At 43.5% G+C, this 24,666-nt stretch overlaps 1 protein-coding gene across 1 annotated transcript in view; it reads right to left on the bottom strand.

Annotated features, from left to right (window-relative positions):
• The window catches only part of tle2a (TLE family member 2, transcriptional corepressor a), a 38,835-nt gene that overhangs the window by 4,344 nt on the left and 9,825 nt on the right, over positions 1–24,666 (bottom strand). Inside the window, exons 2-14 of the mRNA XM_070831769.1 lie at positions 23,817–23,980; positions 13,178–13,241; positions 9,671–9,715; positions 7,467–7,529; positions 6,955–7,029; positions 6,193–6,406; positions 5,761–5,777; positions 4,584–4,679; positions 3,932–3,976; positions 2,544–2,705; positions 1,904–2,027; positions 796–995; positions 380–459 (exon numbers count right to left, since the gene is read on the bottom strand). Coding sequence (XP_070687870.1) covers positions 380–459; positions 796–995; positions 1,904–2,027; positions 2,544–2,705; positions 3,932–3,976; positions 4,584–4,679; positions 5,761–5,777; positions 6,193–6,406; positions 6,955–7,029; positions 7,467–7,529; positions 9,671–9,715; positions 13,178–13,241; positions 23,817–23,980 — 1,349 coding nt within the window. The remainder of the gene's footprint in view (positions 1–379; positions 460–795; positions 996–1,903; positions 2,028–2,543; positions 2,706–3,931; positions 3,977–4,583; positions 4,680–5,760; positions 5,778–6,192; positions 6,407–6,954; positions 7,030–7,466; positions 7,530–9,670; positions 9,716–13,177; positions 13,242–23,816; positions 23,981–24,666) is intronic.

Genomic DNA, 24,666 nt, shown 5'->3' with positions numbered 1-24,666 from the left:
CTCTGTAGTATCTAAAGTGCAAGCTTCCCATTTTTAATTGAAAATAATGTGAAAAACAGTGTTATAAAAGAAAAACTTCTGGACCAGTTAAGCTGTAAAATGTTCAAACATACTGCAATTTTTTTTTTTTGTTTTAAATGTGAACAAAACTATATGAATCTACTGTACAGTCATACTGATACTAAGTAAAAAGATGAATGTGAAATGAATGGCTTTCATAATATAATTTGTAAATATTTTCCTCCTTGTCCCCTTCCACATCTTTCATTGTTCATCTTTCCTTCCGCTGATGTAATTGAAATTTGAGGAGAACCTGAGTGCAGTTAATAGTGAGCAGGTGAAGATTTCAGTGATAGCAGGTGACAAAGAGGAAACTCACGGTTTTCCGGAGGCGGCTGACTGCAGGCTGGCAGGCAGCCCAGGGACCCTCATATGCGGGTGTGGAGACTCATAGCCCACCTGGAAGGGAAAGTTATAGAGTAATGTAAGAAAAAAAAACACCTCAAAAGACACCTGTGTTCATGTGGGAGAGTTCACTCATAAGCAGGTAATACAGAGATGGTATCAGAAGAAAGAATAAGATTAGATCATATAAAAGCAAAAGACTTTTCAAGAGCCAAGGTCATAGATTCTTAGCGATTAATGACAATGCAGCTGCTCTCCCTCTAAAACACCCACTTCTTTTCCATATATGCATGTCCCTCGTTTTGCCCTCTCTGAAGGGTTTATATGCTGAGGTATTACATATGACAGTGATACTGGAAAGACAAATTATATGCAGAGCGTCTAGCTCACCACAGGGGACCGTCCGTAGCCTGCAGCAGCTGCTGCTGCCGCTGCTGCCGCAGCTCCGTTCATCTGGGGGGAGACCAAGTGGAGGCCGGCCCCATAGCCTGCTGCCCCGGGCAGGTCTCCATTCACCCCTGGAGGGGGCAGGCCAAAAGCCCCTGGGGGGTACGCTCCCTGCACCGCCAGGGGGTTTCTCAGACCCAGAGCTGGAGGGAGGGAGGAAAAGAGAGTAGAGCTCATTTGTTTTGTATCATTTAAATGAACAAATGGAGTGAGGCAATGGATACAGCATGCATTCAGTCAGTCAGAGTGTTTCATCTTTCATTTTAACATGGGCCAGAATCAGCTCCACATTTTATCAAGGTGACTACCCTGCAGAGCCTCTCAGTGTGTGAGACAGTTGTGACTGACAGGCTGTGAACAAGCTGCCGCCTACAGAAGGCAGGACATTACTAACCGCAGCACTGGACCACTACTGACCCCTGCTGGCCACCGTGCCTCCCTGCAGTGAGACAATATGTACGTGTGTGTGCTCTCACATAAACGTCCACCACATCCTCTTTCTGTGCATGTACTTGTATCTACGAGCGTGTATGAATGCATGTATAATAGTGTGTGTGTGTGTGTGTGTGTGTGTGTAAGCGGAGTGGGGGATAACAGGTGATGCGAGGGAAAAAAAAGAGAGAAAGAGATACACTGGAATAGATGGAGGCTCATTATGAAGCAGCTCACAGTCACAGTCCATCACCTCTCCTAATCTTTCCATTTAAAAAGTGAGGGGCGCTGAATATTTTTGCCCACAGCTGCTTATTAAGTCCAGATGGTGGTGGGTGGTGGGGAGCTGGCTGACACCCATACCAACTACTGCGGCCCAATGTTGATAGAATCACTACATATAACAAAGCTTGTACAGGCTAAAAACAGATCCCTGTAAAGGTTCATTCATATTTTTAAAATGATCCTGTGTACAGTGAAAGTTTGTGTCCCTGACAGGAAGGATGGAGACATTTGGGTTTTGGTCTCCTGAGTTTGTGCTATGCAAGCTATACGGTTCAATGTTCAACGGTCAATATGGTCTTCGGGGAATAAAAGCAAGCTCGTGGGATGTTCTCACCGAGGTCGACACCAGGCTTGCCAGGGACAGGTCTGAACTGCGGGGGTCCGCTGGGTCCTGGAGTGTTGGACTCCTGAGACATCGGAGTGCCTGGCTTCATACCTGGAGTACTGGACTTCTCCCTCTGGAATAAAAGAGAAGAGAATAAAAAGAGATGAGTTTAAAAATAAAGACAGAAAAGGAAATAAACTTTGAATGAAAAGTAGAATAAACACGCTGCCTTTAGAAGTGGATAAATGGTGGGAAAAGCTATTTAATAATAAAGGACGGAGCCAGCCCAGGAAGTAGACGAAGAAGAAGAATGGTGGCAAAGAAAAGCACACAAACAAAAAGAGGATGACAGTAAGGATGACTGAGGGCAGATGGAACCCGAGGAGAGCTGTGGGATGTCAGCAGTCCAGACTGAAGGTGCAGGATGCTGTATATACAGCATAATAACTCAGAGACGAACTATTGACCCAAACAAACAGCAGAATACAGTGCGTGCTGACAGCATGGAAACACTGATGTCCTGTGCTGAAATATTCCATGTGTGCTCTGCATAGACGTCTGCATGGATCTGACAGTAATACCACAAAAACAATTCAAATATTTGTCTTTTTCCGTCTTTGTGTGGAACTGCAGATGTGTGTCTGCGTACCTGTGGCGGCTCTTTGCCGCGAGACGGGGAGGCGGCGCTGCTGGAGGAGGCCAGGGAGGTTGGGCTGGCCTGCGGGGGGCCCTCTTTACGGGACGGGGGCATCTTGTCCAGGCCGTTCTCCCTGGACGAGTAGGACTGCACACTGCGCGGGGATGATGGGTCCTGAAGTTAAGACACATAAAACTTTATTACACAAGACAGAAATAAGATGTAATGGTGATTCACCACAGATGGGCCGTGTGTCTACTATGTCACAGAGCTCCCCTGGAAATCGATCAGAAAACAAGCTCTACTTTTGCTCATGTCAAACTACTTTCTTAACTTGTTCAGTTTAACAGGATTTAAAGGATAGGTCTGCACATTTTTAAAATCAACCTTAAAACAATATCAGGTACCCATGTGTATACTGGCCATTAATACATCAATTCCTAAGTGATGCAAATCCACAGATTACGTTCTGTAAAAAAGTGTGTTAAAAAGTGTAAAGTGCAAAAAGTTTATCTGAAGTTAATGAAACTTCAGCATTCTAAGTGAATCAAACCAAATAGGTAGTCACAGAAATTTCCCATTTTTTGTTACACTCCATCTGGTGAAACAGAAGAAATCATTTCATACTTTAAAAAGAACTTAATCTGTCAGACTGCTGAAGCCTTATTATCTTTCTGAAAATTCTTGCACAGAAATAGAACTGTAAATTTTGTCCCCAATCACTTACATTGGAAGCATATCAATGACTGGTGTGGACATGAGGGATAATTACGACGAGCACTCCGTTTTAATGTTCAAATGGGCAGCTGACACCTTTAAAACAGACTTGAAAAGCATCAACCTACCGTTTAACTGCTCCTGCCAACTACTGTGCTTATTTCATTGATTCCAAACTGACTGCAGTGAACATAAAAGAAATCACTTCCTGGTAGCAGGAGTTTTACAAACAAGACCCACCCAACACTGCAAAGTGAAAGCTGTCAGGATGTAGTCAGGCCTCAGTTACTCTGGATGCTTTTGAGATCATTTGGATCTCAAAGATAAATTGAGAGTTTAAGAGAAAACAATAGATTGTGCTTTTAACTTTTGATAGTCAATAATGGCAAACAAACAATCTTACAACCTTTCTCTCCATTTTGTCTGCACTCATTCAGAACATCTCAACAAACCAACCTACAGCATTGCATTTAAAGGTGTAGAGAGCATGAATTGCAAGTGTGTGTATGCATATGCACTTTTATGGTTATGTTTGTTGTGAAATACGGGCCAGCAGAGGTGCAGGAGGGGGGTTATTATTGTTATTAACATTATTCAGATGGTCCTGCTGGGTGTGTTTACATGATGTATGCAGATGAAAGCGGTGAGGTGAGGCCAACAGAGGCCGCCGGCCGCCTACTAACCTCATCCACCACCAAATTATCATCACTCTTATCCGCATCGCTGCCCTGTGGAAGAAGAGAGAGAAAGTGAGATTGGATATTCCTGGTCCGCTGTCTGATGTATGTAGATAACGTGTAGAAATATTACACACACACCCAACCAAAAGGTGTGCATGTGTGTGTGCATTATTTTTGCAGTCTCTCAAGGGTGCAAAAATATAAAAAAAAAATTTCTTACAATCAAAATAGTAGAAAATTAATCTTATCTTGACATTTTATTGCCCGAGATGAGACGTCTCAAAGTAAACGCAATGGACAGTACAGATGTAATTAATTTTAGATGTTTAACTTGGAGAGGTAAAATCCTCTAAGGCACTGCCGTTTCTAATATTCTATCTTTTTGAACAAAGCGATAACGCTGAACTACCCAAGATTCACTTATCTCGCACTAAAAATAATCCCACAAGTACAAAAACAATGCTAATACGTCCGCTTTTTCCACTGTAACACCAATAATACAGTGACGACAGTGTGAATATTTCAATTAGTGCATAAAAAGAGAGCAGGTCTCCGAAGTCCACGGTACAGACGCCTCTGGCCGAGGACTGGCAGAGTCGTGTGAAACTTTCCTTCGGTTTCTTAAACATTCAACACTGTTCTGAAAGTGCCTCACATAGTCTGTCATGAACTCCTTCTCGTCAGCTTTCCTCTTCTTGCCGTTGCTGAGGTAGTCTGCCGAGCGACCCTTATCCCCATTGGACAGCGAGCTCTGCAGAGTGGGGAGAGGGGGAGCAAAGGGAGGAGGAGGAGGATAAGGAGGAAGGGTGGGTTGCATTGAGAAAGGAGAGCGCCAAGAGCAAAAGGGAGGTGTGTGCATGGGGGCACAAAGAGGAGGAGGAGGAGGAGGAGGAGAAGAAGAAAGGGTGGAGGAGTGAAGAAAAGGGAGTTGGGGCAGAGAGGACGGAAGAGGGTGATAATGAGGTGAGAGGGACTGCATAAATCATGTCAGGCTCATAAGCTGCAGAGATGAATGTGAAAGAATATCAGACCACATCGATCGACCAGCTCACTGTAGGAGTGAGAGGAAGAAAGAGAATGCTTCAAGTTTTCTTTAAGGCAGCAGAAAAGACTGTGGAGCTGCCCAAGCGTGCTTTGGCACTGATGCACAGTTTTTTTCAACCAGTATTGTCACAGTTTTCTAGCGGTGGTGATACAGTGCTGCGATCTAATGTGCTGTCATACAGGGTCCAGCATCTGTGACTAGTATCCTAGAGTATAAAAGCCAAAGAAAGCAAAAGGTAAGCCAAGAAGATGTTTTTAATGTAAACTGCAAAAAAATTAAAAATAACTTAAAATAAAAAAAATTTTAATTAAAAAAAACAGAGCTGCAATTTTTGCCGAACCTCCTAATAATTTACAAAAACAACAATCTAATGTGGTATATATTATAGGGAATATATGACATGCAAGCCTATGCAATGCTTACTGGCAAGCATACAACATAATATATATGGACAGTAAAGTTTCCAATAATAAATGAATGAATAAGTAAATATGTACTTGGGTTAAAATGGAGCTCTTCTTTGGAGGAGATTCCCATTTTTCACTATAATTAGTTCACACATTAGATGGTCATTAGTTATTTCCCGGAAAATTACCAACACGTTATTAAAAGATGATATGCCCATTGAAACAAAAAACAAATAAACTTTTTACACTTTCACAAGCTTACGTGGAACTGTGTAAAACCCTAAATTTGCCTGTAATGTCAAAGACTGCTGAGCAAACAGGTGGACAAGTGGGTGTGTGTGTGCTTAATATAAGTGATGGGTGAAGTAATTTGTACTCACTGGTCCTGCTTCGCGGTCTGTTCATTCCAGGAAGAAGCATCCAGCACATCCAGGTACCGGGCCACAGGACAGCAGAGGCAGTTAAGGACACACGCACACAAACATACACACGCACACACACAAATGCAAGATTATCGGCCATCACTTCACATCACTCTACAGCTGATGACTCAGTGGAAAAATATCCCTGAGTGTTATTATCAGCAACTCCCTGTTCCCTGCCAAAAATCCAAATCAAAGCCAATCATCAGAATTCATCGAGCCAAGCTTCGGGTGTTTACTCTCCTCCCACCTCAGCAGGATGTTTTCATCTCTAAGAATGCGATCCAACCCTCGTCCCAGCCCTAAACTCATCTGGAGTTTGAGACTTTTTGCTTTGAGACCCACAAACTAAAAGAACGTAAACAAGCATCATTTAAAGTGTTCCTTTACCTCGGTGGTGATCTGCAGCAGCGGCAGCAGCGGCTGCCGCCTCTAGGTGTGCCCTCTCGTCCTTGGCAGCCAGCTGGGCCCCAAGAGCCCCGGACAAGGCCAGCAGGCCTGACCCTCCGCCAAGTGCCAGGCCAGGGTGGGGAAGTCCTGATGGGTGTGGGCCCATTGGCAAACCCTGCGCATGCTGGGTGAGGTGCTGGGCCTGAAGCTGCTGCTGTAGAGAGGAGGAATAGAAGAAGAACCAGAAAGAGAGAGAGGACAGAATAAAGAGAGATCTGGGTGACTTACAAGTACTGGACGAAGTGGCTCACCGGGAAGTGATCAAGAGGAGGAAAATAGGAAGGAAAGTAAGGGAACTAAGTGCTGCGATGTGCACGGGAGTAGAAATGCTAAAGGGTCAAGGCAGTGGCTCTTAAAGGGGGAAGTGCTGCAGCCAAATCAGCGTGATGGGAGATAAAGTGCCAAAAAACTAAAGCTGAAATATAATCTAAAGTCTATTTTAAGCCTCCATGAATCATTTTTCATTTAACATACTTGAAAAATTTTACGGGACGTTTGATAGGTCCCGTAACTTAAATGTTGATGCTGTTCAGATACCCGGTATGGTAAAACAGAACAAAAAAAGCATCTATGAGATAAATCAGTATATTTTAGAGTGGGCCAATGGATTTGCCTCAATAAAAGAAAAGAAAAAGGAGGGAATATAAATAAATGGGAGGATAAGGTACACACGCTATGAGGCAGAGGGGGGAGCCCACGTACCCCTATCGAAGCATTTAGCTCCCCCATGGTCACCTGTTTGGCGCGTTCCATGGCCTGGACCACCTGTTGTTGATGCTGTGGAATAAACCAAGAGGTCAGTAAGGGCAGGTGGATTCAGAATTAAATATTCAAATTAATTGAAATTCACATGTTTTGTTTCTCTGAATTAATAGTAATGATGGGTAGCATTTCTTAATTAGTGTGAAAAAGTATTCATACTCTCCCAAGCTGAATATTTTTACGCTCTGAGAATCATGTGAACGCATGCAACCATTTGGCAATCGAGGAATGTGCTTTGATGTTCTGTCCATCTGCAGCTCTGCATGTATGTGCGAGTTATTGCCCATTGTGTGTATGCATGTGCACGCCCTCTGTGTGGGCCGCTGTCAGATAGGAGACAGAGTGGGCTGGATGCTGTACTCTGTGTGTGTGTGTGTGTGTGTGTGTGTGTGTGTGTGTGTGTGTGTGTGTGTGTGTGTGTGTGTGTGTGTGTGTGTGTGTGCGTCTGTCACCTCCTGTGACAGGAATGGGATGAGCTGAGCACAGATCACGTTCAACCGCTTGGCAATCTCCGTCTGAAAGGAAAAAAAAAAAGATGCTGTTGCTTTGATGAATAAACACACACACAAACAGTTGCACAGCCAAGATTGAGCTTGAACAAAAAGAAAACACACACACACGGACACACACACACACACACACAGGCCTGCTTCTCCCAGGGCCAGTGTGGTAAATATTTCAGCTGCTTACATTTGGTCCATGCAAATGGAAACTCTGCCAGGGAGTTTGGCTAAAATATTCATGGACAGCATCTGCTGTGGCCTCAGCCAGCCCACACAGAGTTTGTTTGTGTGTGTGTGAGAATGAGAGAGAGACAGAGAAGGAGAAAAGATACAAGATTCACCATATTTTTCACTGTGTGTGTGTGTCTAATGTGTTCTTGCATGTCTGTTTGTCTGTGTGTGCACTTGCATTTTGCATGCTTAAGTGTGTGTGTATGTTTCCTGCTGGGGGTCAGTGATTCTTGCTGTGGGTGTGTGTCTGTCTCGATCTGCTCTACTACACAGCCAGCAGCAAACTCTTCCTCCCTCCCTCTCCTCCTTTCCATCTTTTTCCATTTCACTCATTTATAGCTCTTTCCATCCATCCCTTGTTCCATTTCTCCCTTTCCTAGTACTAGTCCAGTAATCAGTGTTAAAAGTACTGTCATGTGATGTCGCACACACTCGAACAAATACACACACAAACATGTTTAGCGGCAGGCCCAACATGGCCGTGAGGGCCTGTAATGATATGCATGCAGAGATCATGACAACATCATTATGGCCGCAGGCTGTTTGTCTTTTTGACAGCTAGACTCTGCTGTGTGTGTGCATGCATGTGTGTGTGTCTTTGTGTGTGTGTGTGTGTGTGTGTGTCTGTGTGCGCATGTGTACATACACACACTCCCCACCCCATTCTCTCTCCAAAGTGATTTATTGATGCCGGACTGAACTTCCACCCCCTCCCTCTTCTCGCTCTTCCTCTCTCTCTACCACATCTCTCCCTCCCTCCACTCTCCATTTTTCAGCCAGGCTGCATGCCCCCCACTCCTCCACCCCTCTCCTCCCTCCATCCTCTGAATCCATCACCCCCCACCCCAAGGGAGACACAATGATTTCTTGTTAGAGAACTCCAACTACTAAATGACATCTTCAGGAGAGAGAGGGAGAGAGGAGAGAGGGAAAGAACATGAGCAATCGGGGGAAAGAGGATAAAGAGGGGAGGACAAAATGGGAGAGAGGAAATGAAAAGAGGAGGCGGAGGAAGGTGGAGGAGGAAAAGGGCAGATTGGGTTGAGAGAATGACAGCCAATGAACGAAGGATGTGGGAGGGAAAGGAGAAATAGACAGAGAAAGAAGAAACAGGAGGAAGGCGGGGGAGGAAAATCGAGATTGGGGGGTGGGGGGTGGAGTGGCGGCAGAGGAACGATAAAAGCGAAGCGATTGAGATGGTGAAATGAACGGAGCGAGAGAGGGGGAAAGAAAGTAGACGGCAGGAAGGCAGTGACCTGATTTAAAGTGAAATTCAGCATGGACTGTATGTCTGCAAGGAGACAGAGGTGGAGGGAGGTTGTGCAAAAAGAGATAAAGAGAGAAAGAGAAATCAATGGAAAGGATGGGAGACAGACAAGGATGGTGAAGAAATGGAGATTAAGAGAGGGGAGCATTAAAAAAGACAAAGTAAGACAGCAATTGAAGGGAAAGGAGTAAGGAGGAATAGGGGACAGAGAAGCAGGGCAGGAGTGGGTGGGTGGATGGATGGAGGGGACAGGGGGGGGCACACAGAAGCAGTAACGGACAGGGATTTATGATGGGTGAGAGGGGAGGCTGTTCTGGAGGCTCTGGGAAGGGCAGAGTATTCGCAACTCTCTGTCGGCGGTGGAGAAATGAATTCTGTTTGTGGATCCTATTAACGCCTCCGCAGCATAATGTCGCTATATAGGCCCATCAGAGAGAGGCCTGACATTACTGTGGTAGAGAGACACAAAGAGGGACGGAGAGACACTAACTTTCCTGAAAAACATTAGTAACTTGCGAAGAGCTGATTGGGGGCAGAAGAAAGGCGGCAGTGATAGTAATCCAAGAGAATAATGCAAATCTTTAGGAGTATGGGGGCAACAGAGGGGTCGAGAGACATATAGAGAAACTGAGGGAGACACCTGGGGCTCACTCACCTGTTTGTGCATTTCAATGTTAAGGCCGTAGGACATCTCGTAATACTGAAACACAGCAGAACATCAGTTAATATATGTGATTGTACATAAACAGGCATATGAGTTGACTGACATGCACAAACTTTCCTTTGGAGTACATAAAGCTCGGAGGGTTTTTTATTACAACATGATGAATATTTCCCATGTGGATGTAAGAATATGGATAACGTTTTGGAAGACTGAATGAGGAATCCAGACCTCTGTGGTATAAAAACAAAGCAACGGCTACGCATTAATTCAAACTCAGTACATGCTGTACATAAAACATAAGTTATGACAACTTCTGCAAGCATTACATCTGTACATCTGCAAGCAAGTTAAATCACTACACCTCCTGAAGATTGCTGATGAAATAAGTAAAAAAAAAATAAAAGCTGTTGAAAAACAATATACCATAATTTTACACAAGTGTTGAACTGTTTGCATCCCAGAGCTAAAACTGATGCACAAAGATAAAAGTGAGACAAATAACAATAATAATAATAATATAATGTTAATATGAAACACACAGGAGGTGGTCTGGTGATAATGTAAATGTTTCTTATTGGTAACAAATTCCAGGAAAAGCCTAAACCAGCTATGAATTAACACTACTGTCAATTTCACAGACATGTTGCAGAAAATATTAATTTGCTCACCAAAGACCTTTTAATCTGTGGCTAAAAATAGTCCTCAAGAAATACATTATTTACTCCCGTTTGATTAGGAAATCACTGAGCCTTTTTTTACATATGAAACTATATATTTGTGACATGTTTTTAGAAAATTAATATCCTCACTCACTGGAACTAAAGATTATTAGAGTTTTTAGAGACAAACACATTGCTGGTTTTGATCCCTTTATGGGATTTGTTGAAAATGAAAAAAATAGAATATTGTCATCCTTTTCCATTGAGACATGTAAAGTAACATCTTTAAAAAAAACAAAGAAAACATACAAATACTTTCTTCAAGACATGCGCTAATAACAGCTCTAAAGAATTTCTGCAATCACTCCTGTGTGATGTTATATTTACATGAACTATCAATTCATTCATTGTTTTTGTACAACTAAATTCAACAGTGCGAGCCCTGAATCATTGAAGGAAAAAAAGTCTTCTCCTTTGCTTCAGAAGATGCCAGCCCTCGCCTTTGCACTCTGAAGTGCCCATATGTCCCTAAAAGCAGATTGCCACCAATTTCACCTCGACTCTGCTGAAAGTCAATGGTACTAAAATGACCCTGACGTGTGTTTCAGAAGCCAGAACCCAGAAGAGAGGCTGGGAAATTGTCGCCAGGCAGAAGAAGGTGACAGACTATTGCAATAATCATGTCTAATGTGAGCTATTTGACCCTGGCTTTTACCCAAAAGTACAAGGAGCGGTGAGGAACGCGGGAGGAGATGAATGCCACAGAGAGAGACAGGTGAGTCTCTCTTCCGCTCTGTGTCTCCCTCTCTCCCTCTACCTTCAGAGATGGACGAAAAAAGGAGACCATTTTAAAGTCAGATGCCTCGAAAAGTGACAGGCTGACATTTGCTTTTCAGTGTGACTGGTTGTGGAGAGGGGAGATTGGCAGTTAGGCAGCCAGAACAGTCTGGCAGGACGAGAGAGGAGATGGCAGGGGTCCTCTCTCTCCAGACATCTTTCCTGGCAGTTAGCACGCGTGTGTGTGTGTGCATGTGTGTGTGTGTGTGTGTGTGTGTTTATAGCACAAGCCTGCGACTGTGTAGGCGTGTGTATCTTTGTGCGTGTTTCCCTGCGAGTGTGTGTGTTTGTGTGTGTGTGCGCTGAGTGTGTACGTGCTCCTCTTTCTGTGTGCCACCATAAAAGACGCCTTTCCTGGCAGCTGGCAGCTCTGCTTGGCAGTTGGTGTGCCAACTTTCGCCTGTTGCTTAGCAACATCCAAACTCATCCAAACCCAAATCATCAGCCAGGAAAGGAGACCTGGCCTGCACTTGATGCCAGCTAACCCCTCCCCCTCCCCGTCACTAAAACTTCAATCCTCCCACAAGTCCCAGCTCTGTGCCAAGATTGCCACATAGCTCTTTTTTGGCACAGCGGCTTCTGGGCAGCCGACACTCAGCAGTCAGCTGTGGTTGTGTGCGGCTCTGATCACAGGTAAATCAAGGCTAGACGTTTGTCTTTTGTTTTTTAAGTCTGCAGAGAGAGGGAGAGAGTTTTAGCCTTTCTTTATGAAGAAATCAGATCTGCTGATCATGTATCCTTTACAAATCACACAGCCACAAATATTCACACAGAGTGCTGCCTCTGAGTCGAGCACATTAATACTTGTTAAAGAAGTCTGCTGAAGAGAGAAAGTGTCTGTGCCTCATTTGTTCAAGTGCCTGGGTTTCAGGGAGCACTCTAGGATTCAAACAACGGTCACATGCCAACTTGTACAACTTCTGGGATGTAAAGGAATATCCACAAAGAGTGAGCAAACTAAGCAGCAGTGCCAGAAAACACACCATGAGATCACACTAACCTCCAACAGGGCACTGCAAGGGGGAATGACCAACCAGTGATGCAGCACTAAAGTCTGCATGTGGGATGAGTGGACAGCCGCAACGACAATATACTCACCATCCATTACTCATTGTGTGTGATTAATGATTTGATCTTTAGAATGGCAATTTCACAGCTATTCCAGGTTTTGCAAATATCATAAAAGGAGCCCTGAAGAATTTTAATGTAAAACTCACAAGTTATGTTTACATTCAGTGTTACTCAACAAAAGGCTTGAGGTCAAACAAATGCGGTAAATGCCTTTGTTGGCAGGTTGCTGCATATCCTGGCACATTATCACCACCTGTAGATCACTAGAAAAGTGCTAAACCATTGGCAGGGTGGTGTATAATGTCACATATACATAGACATGTGTGTCTTACCGCAGACGTAAGAAGAATGCTGTTTTGGCTGGACTCTCTGAGAGACCAATCTGAGGAGAATTTGCCTTTTTACAGGTAACAAAAGAATCCAGAGATCTTAAATGTTAATAGCTCTCTCTCTCTCTCTCTACACAAGCAGCGGCACAAGAACTTTGCCTGAATTAAACAAGTAAAACAACAATGTGATCAAAGAATAAAGTAAGAGTAGGAATTAGAACTGACATTTGAAGTCAGCTTTCAGCACTTAAGAGTTTGAATCTCAGTGCTCTAACCAGACCGCATATACAGATGGTTGGTACCAGGGGGTGTGTACACAGCTCTAGACAGATGAGGAGACACACCAGCGGTGCAGTCCAGACCATCATATCTCAGACACGAAAAGAAACGTTCGAAAACAGGCACAATATTGCACGCCCATGTAAGTGCTGTTTATTCTGCAGTCCTATAATGTGCGCGTGTGTGTGGTCTTCCGTGTGGTTTTCGGTGGGAGTTGTTTGGCAGCTGTTGGCAGATGAAAGGGATTCAGCGGACTTGGCACCGCACTTGTTTTGAGTGAATGCGGAGAAGACATGGCCTCTGTGAGTGTCTGTGAGTCTCACCATAACGTAGTGCCTCTGGATCTCCGTCTTCTCTGTAGCCAGTTTCTCACATTCCATTTTCAAACTGCAACACAGAGAAGAGAGGGGAAAAAAAAGAAAAGACAAGGATGGTGAGTTTTGATGTGTATCATATCCCAAGTAAAAATACACAATGCAATTAGCAACATGACAACAAATTACTCCCTACTCACTTACTCTGTCAAACCCCCCCCCTCCTCTCTCTCTCTCACTCGGTGGGGAAGGAGGGAGCAGGGTGACTGGGGCGCTGACAGCCCATTATCACCTCAGAGCAGAGCAGAAATAGACGAAGTCACGCTTGGAGCCTGAAACCCAGCCAAGACCGCAGGCAGGCATATCCAAGGTGTCTCTCTCTCTCTCTCTCTCTCGCTCTCTTTTTCTCTCTCTGGACAATTTTCAATCCATGTGCCCTCCACTCCTCCTCATTTTGTTGCTTCCCCAATTACCAGCAAGTCCGTCTCTCTGTCTGTCTGACTGTTCCCCCTTCCTTCACCTTCGACAACACACTTTGCCAAGTTTCACTGAAGTCCAACCTTCTGCTTTAAGTGGGTCAAAAGGGCCAGTTCTGTCTGGGTGTGTGATAAATCTGCCTTTTTCTATTTTAACAATTGCATCTCTCTCCTTTTGTCCATGACATGGCCTGTGTCTGCTGCTCAGTCTGTGTGCATGTCAGGTTACCACAGCTACAGTGAGGCCTGGAGTGGAAGCTCTCTAACACACAAGCACACATACATCTCTGAAGTGATAGCAGCCAAACACCTCTCCCATGTGTCCTATATTTCTGTCTGTCCTCTGCGTCTGCCTGTCTCTCCTCGCACCCAAACCAGTCCCTGGTGTCCTCTAAAACTGGATAATGCCGATGGCTGGATTTACAAATACACACACACACACACACACTTCCATTTCTAAATGTGTTTGTATATCAGGTCCAAGCACACAAACACCTCCCTTGTTTCCTCTGCAACTCACTCTCCATGTCTCTCACCCCATCTCCTTTCTCTCGGTATGACTCCCCCTCCCCAGAGAGGTAGTATATTTTGGGCCTTCGGCAGTTTACGCCGACTTGTTTGCAGGCGCCAGATAGATTGATAGGGGGTTGTGGTGTGGTGAGGTGGGACGATGGAGGTGTGTGAATGGAGCTGGTGGAGGTGGGTGGGGGGAGGAGGGTTGTTTGGCGGAGGAAAATTAGAATATGATTAATACTGCAACATTACCCCCAGCCGCAACAGGTAATAACGGCCCCATTCGCTCCCCTTCTCCAGCGCCGTGTGCACACACACGTAATTGACTCATTTATCATTGCCAGCCAGTTGAGGAGAAGAGGGACGAGGGAGGAGAGGGAGAGATGCAGGACGAAGAGTGGGAGAGGGTGGTGGTGAGGGGGGGTAACGAGGATTAACCCCCCCCTTGCTACAGATTTTATTACAGTGGAATTGCCTCTCGGCAGAAGTCACTCACAGCTGGGCTGAGAACTAATGCGACTGTGTGTGTGTTTGTGTGCACTGGTGCCAGTGTGTTCATCATGACAAACTTGGGATGAGCTCAGAGAAGCAGAGCACTAACTATAAACACACACACAGATACACACACACACACCATAGAAACAGTTGATCAGCATGGAGATAATTTGAGTGATATGGAATTGTTTACAATCTGTTGCTGTGGTTGTGATTAGTTATTTTCTTTAACAATTAATAGATTTTATTGTCGTTTTTGAATAATGACTAAATCCTTTAGTCTAAAAAAAAGTGAGAGTTTATATAAAGCAGAGAAAACCATCAAATCCTCACATTTGAGAGGATGGAACCAAAAAATGTTGGGCCATTTAGTTTTATAAACAACTTCAACAATAAATTGATTATCAACGTTGCCCCCAGTCGGTTCAAATTCAGTTCTGCTGTGTCTCTCACTCTCTCTATTCTCACCCATCTAATAAAAAAGCACCTAGCTAATAAAATGGCCAAAAAATGCACAAGAAACAATTCTTCAGTTTCAATACATAAACCAATTAATTTGTCAGCTTATCATTCTTAACTCCACACATGATGCCAGCTTATGATTCATGGATGCAAGTTTTCTGACACTATCAGGTCATTTGGAGGGAATTCACAGCAGGTCGGGCCAATTGTGCAGCACACGCCTCGTGTGGAGTTTATAAATGACTGTTTGTGGCTTGAATGCCACATTCACAAAACCACCTTGGCTCATCAGATTTTGTTTTGGCAAATGAGCAGCAGTCAGCCACTCTATTAAATACCACTAAAGAGATCCAGGAGAAAAAACATCAATGTCTCTACACCCGTAAAAATCAGTCCTCTGTTTTTGGCACAGTGCTCTAGAAATTGCACAATAGCATTACGAGGTTGCATAGCAAATGTGTACACATACACAGTGGGCAGAGGAACACTTCTTGTGCTTACAGGAAAGACCCCAAGGTCGCACTCCAAAAGAAATGACCATTCCCGACAAAAAGGACTTGAAGGAATGAAATTACGGTGTGTGAGAGAGAGGGAGAGAGCTATTATGTGACTGTGGGAGCACAAAAGAGGGGTGTGTGTGCGTGTGTGTGTGTGTCTGGGAGAAGGAAGGGTTGGGGGGGTAAGGGAGAGGAGAGAGGGGAGGCGAGCAGTGAACAGGAAGTGGGTATTTCATGTTGAAATGATTGCCTGTAATAATTAGTGTTTGGCTCAGCACCATTTACTGAGGGAGAGAAGGTTTGGAGGAGAGAAACTCACAGAATAAAAACAAGATTGAGGAGGGAGAGAAAACAAAGCAAGAAAAAAAAAAGGAGATATGACTGTGTGTGTGACAGAGAGAGAGAGAGAGAGAGAGAGAGAGACAGAGAGACAGAGAGACAGAGAGACAGAGAGACAGAGAGAGAGGGGGCTCGGTTCCTCCAATCTTTCACTAGCGGTGACAGGAGATAAGATGATCAGCCGAATGCGCTACAAATCTGCAGCCTGCCAGCCTTCCGACAGCTCTGTCAGTCCTGCACTGCTACCGAACAGACACACACACCACTTGGAGCACGGAAGCATTTAGGTGTGTGTGTGTGTGTGTGTGTGCGCACACTTGTACACACCAAACCAACATACCTGCAGCATATACTGCGTGCATGTAGGCACCAAGAAACAAAAACACACAGATGAGCACCTACACATACACAAACGTGCCATATAAACACAGGCCTGAAAACACACACTCTAACAAGGACCTACAGAGAGTGAAGCATCTAATTAAGACTCTGCACTTTGTAGAAATGTGCCGACTGTCTTTTTAGTCTCCATGTTTGAAACAGGCTACTGGGTATTGTAAAAACGTCAACTCTTTCCTTTCCTTGTTTTTTCTTAACAATACTTTTATTTTCTCATTCCCTCATTGATTATTTTACTACGAGAACAAAGGCATTTTCACTTTTTTTTCCCTGTAAAACAAGTCCATTGCTTTTGGTTGTTGAATGTTTTTTTAACTGTGTTCACAGAGATAAAATTCAAAAGAACATTGATTTTCGTTCCACAAAAAAGGCTTCAGTGTGAGCGGGACTGCAGAAACAGACAATCACTAAATGAGGTGGCGCCAGCAGATACAATAATAATTATGCAATTTTTATTCTTGATGAAAAATAATCGGCAGCATAATTTTCTGTAAAGTGTACAGTTGAATTAAAGTGCTTTTTCTACACTTCTTTGGGCAAGTGGCGCCCCAAAAAGTTGAGCTTCTCCTATCAGCCAATTAAGTGTCTAACCTGAGCAAACACGTATTAAAGAGTAGCATGACATGTGAGGCATCACCAACATAAAAGGTTTAGTGCCATGCCATATGACTGGTCTCTTAAAACACCATTGTCCTATAACATAAACATTTTATTGCGACAGTTACAACATTTCCAGTAATATCTACAGCTAGGTATAGAACCTCAATAGCAATAAATGATTTTTTGAGTGACTGATAATCAGCATTGTTGCAGATGAATTTTCTGTTGATCGAATAATCAATTAAGTATTTACATCATTTTTATTAATCCATGAAACTCAGGCATCTAAAAGCTGCCACTAACTGGAATTTTCAGCATAAATTAATGTGCCTGAGTAATCCATTAATAATATGGTCTAGGTCTAGTATAAAACAGAGACAAGCAGTTAATTGTCACATTAGAGAGACTGAAACCTGGGAACATTTAGCATTTTTGCTTAAGAAATAATGTTTCAGTTCAACGTTTCACAGAAAAAAAAACATACATGCTAATAAACAGCATTATCAGAAAATATAACATAAAATTTTCCAGGCAAATCACTCAGCACTAAACCTCCTGATCCTTATTAATCCTGACACGCTGCTACCAAGTCTGGTTTCACCATCACTTGTTCTGCAGTCTGGACCCCATCGTTGTCTTTGCAAACAAGCATCATAAGTGACACGAGTGCTATACAAATACAGAGCTACCAGCCAGTAAAGAGCGTGCGCACACACACACACACACACACACACACACACACAGATGGGAGCCATGTAGTGACTCCACCAGTGTCGTGCCTTTACAGTGTCAGGACCATTTAGCCCGCCAGCCTCCAGGTATGTGACTGTTCACTTTACATCACATTAACTATTGATCAACCTCTCCTCTCTGCTCCACTGGAAAAACCTTCAGCTTCTCTCCCAGACTCTCTCTCTCTGAACACACACACAATCACACGAACATGCACACCAGGGACCCACCCAACTCGCCTGTGTACTCTTTCATCATCTCTCAAGGGTGTGTACAACAGCAAATATGCACACCTACACACACCCACACACCCACACACACACACACACACACACACACACACACCCACCCACCCACCCACCCACGCACGCGTACGCAAAACAAAGCTGGGATCTCGCTACACAATAGCAGGCCAACCGTCTGCCTCTCTGCTGCCAGGCTCACTTTAAGGGGGCTGCTCTTTCATAAATGTTTGAGACACACACACACATTTACAATTACACAGGGAGAGGTTGTATCACACAAACTAACCCACAGATAAAATTCAAACACATCTATAAACAATTCAGCCTCCCTAAAGCAAACATAATTGCATCATTTGGTGAGTGACAGACAGGCAGATAAACAGGATTCCTGATGATTTTATCTAATTACATCTGCACGCACACACACACACAGTATGTCTGTATACATGTGATCTTAAGACACTCAGCTTCTTGCCCTCATTCAGTGCTGTTCAGACACTATTTAGCTTTATTGAACAGGCATTTCCAATTATCTAATGTGTTGATGTTAACACAGTAGATAGAGTTACTGACAAACAGAAAGAAAAAGTAACACCCAAGGATTTACTGCAAGTTATAATTTAAGAGATGGCTACAAATTCTTACATTTGAGAAGGTGGACTTGACAGCTTGAAAAGTAGGGGAACAGAAATTGACAATTCACTCTCTGTCAATGGACTAAATCAATTAACCAACTAATCTTTTCAGCTCATCTAATGATTATTTCAACTACTGATTGACCTATTAACAATTCTTGTGATCATTTAGTCTTTAAAATGCCCAAAAAATACCAAATAAGTGACCATTACAAAGCCCAAGATTGTCCAGACAACAGCCCAAAACAAAGATTTTCATTAAAAAACAGGAAAAAGCAGCTCATCACTCACATTTGAGAAATAAGAACCAGTCAACATTCAGCACTTTGACTGCAAAATGACAAACTTTCATGTTTCTATTGTGTGTGTGAGACCTAGCTGACTCTGCTAGCTGTAACTGTCAGCTGTAACCGTCAGTACCTAGCCAACCACAGGATGATGCTAATTTTCTCTGTTAAACACTATTGACCTTTGCTAAAAGTGCTAGTGATCTACAAGTCTGCAATAGCAGCAACCCCAATTAGAGCTGAAAAATCACCAGAGGTGATGCTAAAAATGTTACTAAATTAAATCCTAGTTTTTACAGTTTAGAAGAATTACACTTAGCCTAATAAACTTAGCGTACCTGACTGAGACAGAGAAGGACAAGGGCAGGAGGAACGTGTCATGTCAGGAATATTTATTTCACTGACATTAAAGATTTGTTTCCTGTGAGATATTGAGTTTGTATGGCGACTTTGCTGTTGTAAACACTACTGTTGCTGCACTAAAGACATTTATTTATATTTGAAATAGAAACAAATTGTAATCCTGCTCTCAATTTGTTCTTTTTAAAAGCATTATTTTAGAAAGTAATTATTATTGAAAAGAAACGGATAAGAGTACTAATTAAGAACTGAGCCGATAATGAGTAGCAATAAGAGCAGTATCATTGATAAAATTCTCATGATACTCATCCACATTTCTCTGTCAAATTATGAAAAAGCAACAGACTGAAGTCTTTTTTTCTCTCTCTCACCAGCACCCATACATTCAGCCAATCGACTTCACATTTGGTGGGTGTGTTGCTGAGGACCAGAGGGAGTGCACCGCCAAGTTTGAAGTCGTTCGGATGAGCATTTGGCCAGAACGCTGCAAGAGCCCGTACAGTGGTCCTTGACAACACTGCAAGCATCCCGACCAGCGACACCACTGGTGCTAAAAAGGTGACGCACTCGCTCAGGCTGTGTGTGGCAGGAAGTACTACTGTGTAGTATTTGGGCAGAGATGAGTGAAGGGGCTTTTAAGTGATGAATGGCAGCATGTTAGCGCCGAGTGGAGAGCCTATCTTACTCTGCAGACCACACACACACACACACACACACACACACACACACACACACACACACACGTGTGTGTGTGTTTAGAGAATTACAGTAATGAGAGCTCTGTTTCAGCAGCTCCTCCCATCTCCCCTCAGTCTGCTGATTACAGCCTGTTTTAAAAGTTAACACACATACACTGACACACACACAGCAAAAATCAGAGCAGCTGACCAACCAATGACCCTTTAATTAATTAACCCTTCCCTTTCTTTAGCTTCCTGAGTAATCTTTCTCATCCCTTCATACCAGCCCACCAACACATGCCACCAAAGCCAACAAGCGACACACAAATTTAGAAACGCACCCTGCCACCCACCCATCTATCCTCCTGCCCACGCACACACACAGTTGCAGCTCATCAGCGCTAATCCCATCCCTCCGTGTCTTTCCTGCCGCCTAATCCAACATCTATCAGAATCCAGCCACCTTCTCTGCAGACAAAATACACAACTAAGCCCTGCTATTTCTGGACAAAATCTAATTGTGTGTGTGAAGATAATTGGGGAGGCCCGCACATGTGTGTGTTAAGTACATGCATCAGATTGGGAGTCTGTCTGAATGGGTCAGTGTGTTTGTGTCTGGCTGCGTGGGGTCATGTTTTCCCTGCAGTGTGAATAGTGTAAGTGGGTCTGATTACATGATGGTGCCTCCAATCAGATGTGTCTCTGTGCTTAGGACTGTCTGCTGTCGGACTAAACAAGGCCACTGTTAATCCTACTGACCACTACCTGTCTGGACTTTTCCAAAACTGCTGCCAAACTGACTTTTTAGGGTTACATTTGGAAAGCAAATTGGCATCCAACATCTTCTAAAAATAACATCATTCGGGAAACAGTTAAGTGGGATTACCATGCTGCTTGAACTGTTAAAAGACAAATACGTCTTACTACATAATGGTGGTTTCATGACCTGAAAGTAGTGCATGACTAAAGAGAAAATGACATGCATGATTGGGCTCCTTGGTGACACATGCCATGCGCACAAACACAAAACGGCTGAGTAAAAGCTGAGTAAGATAATCACTTCCATCCATATCTCAGATAAATATCATTATCATGGCAAACATTTAAAATGACATCAGCATAGGACTAGACAAGGTATGTCCAATATTGGTACATAAACCAAGGTGCCCCTTTAGTATGAACTCTTAACTAATATCTAACATACCTTTGTTGATATAAAAAGGGGAGGTCAAAATACTAGAGAACACTTCTCAAATAAAATGAGACAATACAGTTCAACAGCACCACAGCAGCTTCCAAAATGACCATAAATTTGAACCCACACTTCAAAAATAACTGAACATTAAAACCTGATGGTGGGATTGTTGTATCAGAAAGCATTACTATAAGCTATGCGTACCTAATGTGTGTCCCACTGTTCTGCTTTCAATCATACAAAACTAAAATGCAAATAACAAAACCTTAAATAATGTATAAATTTTTTTTTTTTTATTTGACTTTAGCTGGAAAGCCCTCTGAGGAAAATTTGTCATTTGTGATTTTGGACTTAATTAAATTCACTTGACTTGATGTGGAATAATTAATGTGGGTTGGAGAGGTTTGAAACAAGACTAAGTGATCACATCACACCATCGCTGAAAGGTTATAAATGATAATATTGTATTATCATCCGGTGCTATTTCAGTTTTAAATGACAGATGTGCAAAATTTGTTTGTTCAAAATCAAAGGCAACAGTATTGTTGCTATGTCTTTAAAACCCAACATGAGCAACAGCTCAAGTTTATTGCCATTTTGTATGCCGACTATCAGAGAGTACACCCAGTCATTCCAATTAACAAGCTCGAATCTACCTGCCAGTTAAACATACATCCGACAGATATGTGAAAAGATGTCTGATAACACAACCTGGTCCAATAATTACTGTTGCTATTGTTATGAGCTATGGTGATGCTATCAGCTTTCAGCTATGGTCATATACAGTATATTAATATGCTGTGTTTTTGTGCTCATAACAGCCTGTGAGCTGTTGGAGAGGCCTGTAGGAAGGTTAAACAAATCTTTCCTGGAAACCTGAACCAGGCCTGCTAAAACCGCGTGCTGTGTGGCACCGAAACTGGACAATGCAGATGAAATCACAAGCTCGCTCTTGCTCCCAATTGTGTTCTTAATCTCATCACTCATTTATTGTTTATCCTGCTCACTAGTTCTCAGTACCAGTGGTTGGCAAGGGCAATGCTCCAGGTGTTTTGTAACACGAGGTGTAACGTTGAACGGCTGCCAAAGGAGCTGATCACATCGTCTCAACAAACAGATCCTGGGGTGACTCATGTTCACTGAAAGGCTTGATTTGTCTAGGCCAGTGCTGCTCAAAAACGTGGTTCACAGGGGTTCTGCAAATATTATTGGGGAGCTTTGTCAAAACTGGTCACAGGGTGATAACCGTGGTTCGTCCTCTGAGTCCCTGAGTGCGCAAGACATTCTGCCATAGAGATAAAAGCCAGTGCACATCCAGGTGACCGGACAGATATGAAGCTGAGGAGTTGGTTGTGTTGTGCTGAAAGTGCAAGCCTTTGGGACCTAATCTGGCAGTGGTTCATGTGGTAGGACTAGTCAACAGGAAATACATGAACATGACAACAGTACAGCCACTAATGGTGTTCCTCAAAATCTGTCCATTATTTGGAATCGAGATGTTTTCATATCCAAGTAAAAGAAGGATTAGAATAAGATATCAGTGTGCACGTATTCTTTGGTCTTTTAGGACTAGACAATAGAAACAAATTATTGTCAAATTACAACTCTCTCACCATCCTAAATTAGCTCATATTAAGATTTTCAGTACATAAAGTATCTGCAACAGCTACACCAACCAGTAAAAGCCAACATCCAAGTATATTTAACTGGTCACACTGTAAAATATTTATATATTTTGGGTCCAATCATTCAGTCCTATTTGGGTGTCGATATTAAAGTATGTATGTCTGGAGGACTGAGGACTGCAGGAGCGACTGAGAATCTTCACAGATATGTATGTCTGGGTTCAGCCATTCTAGACTGTGATGGTTGGACTGTGAATTTTGAGCATGTGGTGAGCAGAACAGACAGAGGGATAAGGACACACACACACACACACACACACACACACACACACACACACACACACACACACACTTGTGTGTACAGAGAAGCAGCAATAGCCACAGGGGTTAGAGGGGCTGTGGACAAGAGCCGTACAAAAGAAGTTTGAAGTGGGACAGAGAGGGAGGGAGGGGAGATTCTGGCCGGCTAAATGAAAGCAGGATGAGAGGAGAAGAGTGAGGGGGTGGGGACCCTGTGAAGGTGTGCCACAAGAATATAGAGGAGGGAGAGGGAGACAAGGCTGGGACTCTACAGCCAGCCCAAATCCCACATTCAAAAGGCATTCTGGCCACATTCCTGCACATCAACCACACCATACAGTAATGCAAAAAGAATAGCCTGCATATACAGTATGCCCCCATTGGCCCAGGAATCTGTGCCAGTAAAGTTAGTCCAAACATCACATAGTTTTGCATTATCTCAGAGTATATGAGAAGGCAAGGAAAACAAGATGTCTCCAGGCAAAAAAGTTTAAACTAGCTTAACTTTTGACACAACTCAACGCAAAGTCATCTGACAACACACTGTGCTGGCCAAACACACACATGCGAGTGCACATTCCTGGTAGATTACTTTGTGATATGAACAAGGGATCCATTATACAAATCAGCCTTCCTCGATCGTATCTCATAATCAGACCTTTACCTGAAGCAACAAGCCCACACCAACACAGCCCCTTGAATTTAAAAAAAACTCAATGCTATTTTAGGTCTGCATGCCCAGTAAACCCAGAAGGAAACTTGAGGGAAAACACCAGCACACAAACTGTAAAAAGTCACAAACACCCACCTGTGGTACTGGGTCTGGAGGAACTGAAACTCCTCCTTAATGCGGTCCAAAGTTTCTGGATAGGTTAGTTTCAGTGACTGGGGCGTCCCCGATGCTGCAGCCGCTGCTGCTGCTGCGGCTGCCACCACTGAGGCCGAAGACCCCGGGGGTGGCTGCAGAGGTGCCTGGGAAGAGAGGAGACAGCCATGTTAGGGATTTGACTGAGAAGAGAAGTTGCCAAAAACATAGATCCTTGACATCTGATTTCAAAAACGTGTACAAAAATCCTAAGGCCAACGGTAGACTTGTTTCATAGGGTAAAAGAAAGATTTTTGAAAGAGCATTACAAAACAACCACAGGAAGCAAAGGTCTACATGAACACCATATCTGTAAGGGGCTGTCTATTACAAAGACACTCATCGCCAGCAGAGCCAGATGTGAATAGGTCAGCAGGATTTGGATGGGAGGGTGGAGACGTACAAGAGCTTCTTAGCCAAATGAGCACACGTTGTTTAATTGCAAGTCTGAGCAGGAGAATAAAATAAAGAGAAAAAGAGCGATGGGAAGAAAAAAAAGGACCCCATCATGGCTGAGGACCCCTCCCAACCCAGTGCTTGGTCTCCCATCTCTGCAGGGTTCAGAGCAATTAGGAGACTACAACCATAGGGGTAATGCTGCAGGACAGGCAGACAAAAGGGGCTGAGAGCTGGACTAGGAGGGTGGTGGGGGCTGTCCGTCTGTCAGTCTATTTGGCTCTCTGTCAAAATCACAGAGTGCAGAGTCTGAAGACAGCCGGCTCACAAGCTTCACAACGGTCAAGAATGACAGCGAGGTTAACAGATAGTAATACACAGTAATTCTCTTTCAGAA

The sequence above is a fragment of the Pempheris klunzingeri genome, chromosome 6 (assembly GCF_042242105.1).
Source record: "Pempheris klunzingeri isolate RE-2024b chromosome 6, fPemKlu1.hap1, whole genome shotgun sequence".
NCBI lineage: Eukaryota > Metazoa > Chordata > Actinopteri > Acropomatiformes > Pempheridae > Pempheris > Pempheris klunzingeri.
Note: the sequence above shows the minus strand (reverse complement) of the source record. Positions and strands in the feature narration are given on the sequence as shown.